The sequence below is a fragment of the Nelumbo nucifera genome, chromosome 2, assembly GCF_055504915.1.
Source record: "Nelumbo nucifera cultivar China Antique chromosome 2, China Antique-T2T, whole genome shotgun sequence".
NCBI classification, from domain to species: Eukaryota; Viridiplantae; Streptophyta; class Magnoliopsida; order Proteales; family Nelumbonaceae; genus Nelumbo; species Nelumbo nucifera.
In genome coordinates, this window is record NC_142650.1 from 6,076,260 (window position 1) to 6,083,922 (window position 7,663).

The 7,663-nt window shown below is 35.4% G+C and overlaps 1 protein-coding gene across 1 annotated transcript; it reads left to right on the forward strand.

The window, feature by feature from the left end:
- Positions 1-683: 683 nt before the first annotated feature.
- On the forward strand, positions 684-4,425 carry LOC104594733 (large ribosomal subunit protein uL4-like). The gene is made up of 2 exons (XM_010255175.3): positions 684-1,866; positions 4,010-4,425. The coding sequence occupies exons 1-2, from the start codon at positions 760-762 to the stop codon at positions 4,121-4,123; spliced, it is 1,221 nt and encodes a 406-aa protein (XP_010253477.1). The 5' UTR covers positions 684-759; the 3' UTR covers positions 4,124-4,425.
- The last annotated feature ends 3,238 nt before the right edge of the window (positions 4,426-7,663 follow it).

The following is a 7,663-nucleotide window of genomic DNA, read 5'->3' on the forward strand; positions in this document are numbered from 1 at the left end:
AAGACAGAGCGAAATATGTGTAAACTTGGCTAGGTTTGAGAAAGAATCAACAAAAAATGATGAAAACCTTTATTAGTCAAAGCAAAATACTGGATTTGTGAAGCTCAAGACAGATCTAACATTACCTTGTGTAGATCGAAGTGAAGATCTTCAACCTCTTATTAGATCGACAGGAACCTCGCAACCAAACGACATGAAAACCTGAAAATAGCAAAACACAAGTAAAAAAAAAAAAACATAAGATTTTGATTTCCGATCACCGACAATCATGCCTTGGTCGGAGGTGGAGGTGAGAAAGTACTTTTAGAAGGCGGTGGGAGGGGGGGCAGTGGCACAGCAAATCTCCTCTCACCCGAAACGACTATTTTTCTCACACAGTCGGACAAAAATCGATGCAGTAATGCACTCTTCGATGGATACATTCATGTCAAAAAATAGAATTTTGCACTCATTTTTTATACATATATGTATCACAAACAAACGCTTGCAAACGCGAATCGGAGTAAGTAAATACCCCGTTCGACGTTTGTAAACAAACGCAGCCTTAGTAATTTAGACATTTCCATATAGGCATATGTAACCAATCCGAGATCCGACGGCCCGGCTTTAAATATAACATATGTTCAGGTCATTTTTGTAATTTGAATTACCATTTCCTGACTATATATTCCATTAAAACCCTAGGTATCAGTCTCTAACCACCTCGTTCTTCACCTCCTCTCCCTCTCACTAAACCCTAGTTCATCCATCACCCCGTCAATGGCTGTCGCCGCAGCTCGACCTCTGGTCACGGTTCAGCCGTTGGACGGCGACATGGCGACCGACGGTGGGAACACCGTTTCCCTCCCTGACGTCATGAAAGCGTCAATCCGTCCAGACATTGTGAACTTCGTTCACGCCAACGTATCAAAAAACAGCCGTCAGCCTTACGCCGTCAGCAGGCGCGCCGGCCATCAGACCTCTGCTGAGTCATGGGGTACTGGTCGTGCCGTATCTCGTATCCCCCGTGTTCCAGGTGGTGGTACTCACCGCGCCGGTCAGGGTGCCTTTGGCAACATGTGTCGCGGTGGACGCATGTTTGCTCCCACGAAGATCTGGCGCCGGTGGCACAGGAAGATCAATGTCAACCAGAAGAGATTCGCTGTCGTCTCTGCCATTGCTGCATCGGCCGTGCCCTCACTTGTCCTTGCACGCGGCCATCGTATTGAGAACGTTCCCGAGATTCCTCTCGTGGTCAGTGACTCCGCGGAGGGCGTTGAGAAGACATCTGCCGCGATCAAGATCCTCGAGCAGGTCGGTGCTTATCCCGATGCCGAGAAGGCGAAGGATAGCCATGCGATCCGACCAGGAAAGGGTAAGATGAGGAACCGTCGATACATTTCTCGTAAGGGTCCTCTCATTGTTTATGGCACCGAGGGTTCCAAGATTGTGAAGGCTTTCCGCAACATCCCCGGTGTCGAAGTTGCCAATGTCGAGAGGCTTAACCTGCTCAAGATCGCTCCTGGTGGGCATCTCGGCCGCTTCATCATTTGGACTAAATCTGCTTTTGAGAAGTTGGACTCAGTTTACGGGTCCTTCGAAAAACCATCAGAGAAGAAGAAAGGTTATGTGCTTCCTAGGTCGAAGATGTTTAATGCTGATTTGTCTAGGATTATTAACTCTGATGAGGTTCAGTCCGTTGTGAGGCCAATCAAGAAGGAGATCAAGAGGGTTCCGCTTAAGAAGAACCCGTTGAAGAACCTCAACACCCTTCTGAAACTCAACCCATATGCCAAGACTGCAAGAAGGATGGCTCTTCTGGCCGAGGCCCAGCGCGTCAAGGCAAAGAAGGAGAAATTCGACAAAAAGAGGAAACAGATACCCAAGGTACTTCCGATCTATTTCTACTTTGGTAATGCATTAGATTGTAAATAAATATTTAACTTTGTGATTTCGTAGTTATTTTTTTACACAAGTGATTATTGATTTTAATTATGTGGGTTTTCTAGCTTTGTATGTGGTAATACTCTATTGTTAGTTGTGTTCTATCAAACCCAAAATTATATTGCATCATTCTGATGATTCAAAAAAACCTGATCGTTTTTGTAAATTTAATATAGTTGATTTTAGATGTTGAGGTGTAAAGAGTAGCTTGTTGTTTTATTGTACTCGTACATGTAAAGATAGTGCCAATTCTTAATTCACGGATTTGGAGAAAACAGAAAATGAAAACTGCCCAAGAGTGTCCACAAGTTTTACTCATCATTCCGTCTATGATTAAGAAAGATACTATCTTGTTAAAAGCAAGAAGTTCCGCAATCTGTGATTCCAAAATTTTAAAGACTTCTCCTAAACCCACAATCTCCTCATAATTATGTGACCAGGTAAGAGACAAATGAAGATAATGAATGGTTTTTATAATTTGATGGGGAATGCAATTTTGGACATTCAACAATGAATTTCCCTACCATAAATATTCTTAGAATTTAACTAGATTACCTTACCTGGGATCATACCTGATGAACATTAGAATCTTTTCAGAAATAGAATTCATCTCATCGTTTTCTAGGGGAGGTTGCATGTTCAATGTGTCACTTGCTAGGGGAAATACACAATGTCCCACTTGATGTTTTTAACCTCTCTAGGTTTCTTTTATTTATTCACCTTTGACCTTCCAAGGAAAAAGCATAGGAACATTGGGTAGGGGAAATTAATAATTGTAATGCTACTTCCTAGATAGTTGTAACTCCACTTTCAAGAGCCCAATTTCTTCATGGCTCTTTCCACAGGATAACCTAGGATGTCTGCATTGCCCTTTATAGCTCAACCATCCGTTGTCAATATTAGACCCCAAGTTTTCAAGGCACCAAAGGCAATAGTGGGGTTCCTTGTTGCCTAGGAAATTCACTAGGTTCCATGTTATTCATCAACCATTATTCCACAACCCACTTTCACTAGTAAATTACCAATTATCTTCATGAACAAGTATGAACTTCATATCAAAGCATAGAAAATCAACATATTTTTTAAAAGAAAAAGTAGAAGTGGTAGATAAAATTTTATGGTATTCGAGAAGAAGAGGTATAATGTGTTGTATAAATAGTGGGGTTCCTTGTTGCCTAGGAAATTCACTAGGTTCCATGTTATTCATCAACCATTATTCCACAACCCACTTTCACTAGTAATTTACCAATTATCTTCATGAACAAGTATGAACTTCATATCAAAGCATAGAAAATCAACATATTTTTGAAAAGAAAAAGTAGAAGGGGTAGATAAAATTTTATGGTATTCGAGAAGAAGAGGTATAATGTGTTGTATAAATTTTTGTAGGGAGATGTTGGGCCACATAAAGCAAACTTTAAGTTTTGCCCTTCTCCCAAGTGGGAGAGTCACTTACCCATAGAGGAAGAAAATTGGTCAAACTATTATGGGACTAAAATGCCCCTAGCAGCACACAAAAGTTGAGCTCCTTTGGAAAATTGTTCCAAGTGGGTTATTGCATTTACCTGGAAAATGAACGAGGCCTTTAAGTGTTTTCTTGCTTATCCGTTCAGGTTTTTTAAGTCCTCGAGGGTTCAGGACAGTATAATTTAATGTGAGATACGATCTCCTGCAAGCAAAAACTCTGCACACATGGCATCCAGTTGCACATTGGGAATATCTCTCTTAAGGAGATGTTCTCAAACCAATAAACGATCCGCAAATGTAAAATATTTGTCATGATTCATGAATATTACTAATAAATTGTTGAAATTTTAATTTTACACCAATTGTCATGAGTATGATGTGTTATTCTAGTGATGATCTTTCTGTATCTCATTTTGCATATTCTGAAGTTATTTATTTATTGTTCTTAGAACTGGAGTTTCCACTACTTGGTTGTTTACCACAAGCGGTTGTTGTATGGCTTTTACTCTGTTTAAGTGTACTGATAGACCAAAGAACATATATTGCCAAACCTACTTATCTTGATGAATTATTGTGGATAGTGCCGTCGTAAAGTTTGTGTTTTCCCTGCATTTGATAGGAGGAAGCCACTGCAATCAAGGCTGCTGGCAAGGCATGGTACCAGACCATGATTTCGGACAGCGACTACACTGAATTTGAAAACTTTTCGAAATGGTTGGGTGTCACCCAGTAACCGTTATTTTTTTTTTTTTGGTTTTGTAATTTTATTAGAACTTTGCTATGTTTTTGTTTCGTGTCTGGATTTTCAATATCTACTTCAACATCATTTTTTTTTGTTCTTCGTTATTACTTCAGCATGAGCTTATTTTAGGAGGGTAGGGGAGCTTGGGAAGGGCTGGAATAAAGACTTATTTTTGATTTTTTGTTTTGGTACCTCGCCTCTCTCCTTCTTAGTTTTGTTGGGTTTAGTGGAGATATTGGAATAGATTGAATTAAGATATTTGAAGTTGATGAAGTTAGTTTTCCATTATCAAATGCAATTTTTTAATAGGTAAAATTTAGATTGTGAATCGCTTCAATGGTATTTTATACGGTGGTATTTCAAGCTCATTCGGTGCCGAGGGGAAGCCCCGAAATTTCCATATGATATGCTTGTCTGAAACAAGAGAGCATTGTATTTGTTTTCAAAGGTGTGGGTACTTGGCATGGGTAGAAAAAAATGCCATTTATGCTGTCTTAGACTTTTCTAAAATCTGTCAAAAATGAATTCTAAGAAATTTTTGAAATAAAAAAGTATTTAATTTATATATATTAATGATTTGCATGTAAGTAAATATTACAAAATGGATCCACAATGTTCAAAATTATTCAATTTAAAAATTTTAATTGCATTGTATTTGATTATTCAAGTTCAAACTCGTTTTTAATTTACTATTGCAATTTTGCTCAATTTTAACAACTTAAATCGACTATTTAATTTCAATTTCAAATTCGTTTTTTATTTACTTAATGTTCTCTCAATTCATTGATGTGGAATTCCACTCAATTTATATTCCTATGGAATGGGTGCCAGAAAACGGAATCTACTTTATATTTACATTTATACGCGTTTCATGTGGAGTGGCAGAAGCCGCGCGCAAAATGGAATGTCTTTTACTTCGCATGCTAAGGACATGTTTCCCTTCTTTCTTCCTTGTCTCTCAATCTCTTTCTCCCTCTTTTCCCCCTTCTTCCCTCTCTCCTCTGTGATTTAAACCTGTTTCACTCAAAACCAACATGTAGATGTCCTCCTGGGATCAGCTGCTTTTTGCATAGATTATTTCAGAAAGTTAGATTCTTCAGAAGTTGCCGGAATATGACGTCTTGGAATCCTGGGTATTCTCAATCTGAGTGATGACTTCATGACCATGTTTGATCCGCCGCTTGAGCAGTGTACAAGAATTTGTAGGCCAACAGGATCCATACAGTTAACAGTATTTTAATAAATGTTTATTAAATACTGTTAATTATTATAATATTTTAATAACCAACGGTTAAAAATCATTGTTAACGATTATAGTATTTTTAATAATTTCAGCATTTTAATACTGTTAATTAACAATACTAATTACCCATATTTTCAATAATTACATTATTTTCATAAATGCAGTATTTTAATAAATAACAGTATTTTGACTATTTTCATTAATTAACAGTATTTTAATAGTAAACAATATGTTCATTAATAATTAACAGTATTTTCAGTATATTTGATAATTACAGTAAATATAGTATTTTAACAGTATATGTTTATAGTATTTTTAATAATTTCAGCATTTTAATATTGTTAATTAACAATACTAATTACCCATATTTTCAATAATTATAGTATTTGCGTAAGTACAGTATTTATTAATTATAGTATTTTCATAATTGGAATGGCCAATCCGATTTCAATTCCAAACCCCTGTTCTCGTGAACCAAATGAGTTCTAAGAAATGCCATTTTTATTTTTATTTTTTCTCAAGAAAAAGGATTTTATATATCCGAGACAAGTGAAGTATGAATTTGTACCAATACACTTAAAACGATTAAATAAAAGATTTTTTTTTGGCAAAATAAAAAGCAGCTTCCATTACCATGAAAAGAAGTGAGAAGTCTTGATAACCGACTCAAGTGAAGCTGCTCAATTCAGTAGATAGGTTTCGAGATATTACCCAAAAAGTTGAATGATGAATGCGCGCATCCTACATTACTTGTTGTGATAATATCATAGGGGGCCATCAATAATAAGCAATGCATGAGAATGTAATGGGGTTGGAATGCATCGGGCATGTAGTTATAGCTTCTCTTGATGACATGACATATACAGGAGGTTCGTTGGAATGTTAGTTTATTACATATTTACTTGCGTCCCAATTAAGATAAAAAAGTGTAATACATGCTTTACCGAAAAGCCCGTAGAAAAATGACAGTTTAATATAAATGCCAACTTGAGCTTCACACCATACGACTCTAGAAAAATGACAGAGAAAGAAGAGATGGATGGCATTTTCAGTTTATTTGTTTGCAGAAAGAACACATAATATCATTCGGGGATAGCCAGTGAATATGCCTTCTTAGAGAAATTTCTAGATGATAATAAGGCACCTATATGAAATTTTGATTTTTTTTTTTTTAAAAGGGCCATTTAAAGTAGGTGATGGGTTAGAGCATAAAAAGGCTCTTTTCAAACCTTTAACCGTGTACTTTCCACTGATTCTTTTCAAATTAATTTGTCTTGGGTGTGGGATTTCATGGATGAGAGAATTAGGGGTGAATACAAAAAACCGAACCGACTGAAATCGAACTGAAAATTTGGTTAATCAGACCGGTTGATTTGACATTTTTAAAAACCTGAGGGTATTAGTTCAATTTAGGTTAACCATTATAGAAAACCAGTGGTTAACCGAATTGATCGGTATACATATATTTCTACGTATTTTATGTATATTATATATATATATAATTTTTTATTATATTTTTATAATATATATTGTGAAAATAAAAAAAAAATCGAAAAACTGATGAACCGAATTGGTCAATCGATTAATCGACTGGCTCTGGTCCGGTTTTGGTTATCAGTTTTCCAAAAACTAGTAGTACCAATTTGGTTAAAAAAAAGCTCCACTATTCGATTAACCGAACCATAAACACCCCTAGAGAGAATGGAGCCAAGGGTTATGAATGAAAGGGATGGATTTTGAAAGTTCTATATTTAATCTATGTCTATATTAAAATGGAATGTGCCAAGCTTGCGCCTTCATGCTTTCAGACTTATTTTCAAGGATAGTTGTATTTTTTTTAGTTAATTTCTTCTAAAAAGCATTTATCTTTCTTTTTTCCTTTTTTATATTTTAATTTTAAAATTAAACAAAATAATTCAAGTGATCAATCACCTTTAAAACTTTGAACACTCCTTATTAACTCAAATTCTCTCTCTCTCTCTCTCTCTATATATATATATATCTTTTAATATTGTATCCTCATTATGGCATTAACTCTCTTCCTAAATAACTAATGCCACTAATTCTCTCTCATCTCCATTACTCTATTAAATTTCACAAAATTCATGAACATAATATATATATATATATTTACATTAAATTCTAATTATTAGTAAAAATTAATTATACTGAAATTGAAATTTTCAATGATATATTATTACATTAAATAATCTACTTCCATTTAAAGTTAATTAAACATAATAAAAAATAATTTAGTAACTTACTTAAATAAAATAAAATAATTATTA

Coding starts and splice junctions, on each gene's coding strand:
- LOC104594733 (XM_010255175.3), top strand. CDS start 760: ATGGCTGTCGCCGCAGCTCGACCTCTGGTCACGGTTCAGCCGTTGGAC. Junction 1,867..4,009: donor AGAGGAAACAGATACCCAAG/GTACTTCCGATC, acceptor TGCATTTGATAG/GAGGAAGCCACTGCAATCAA.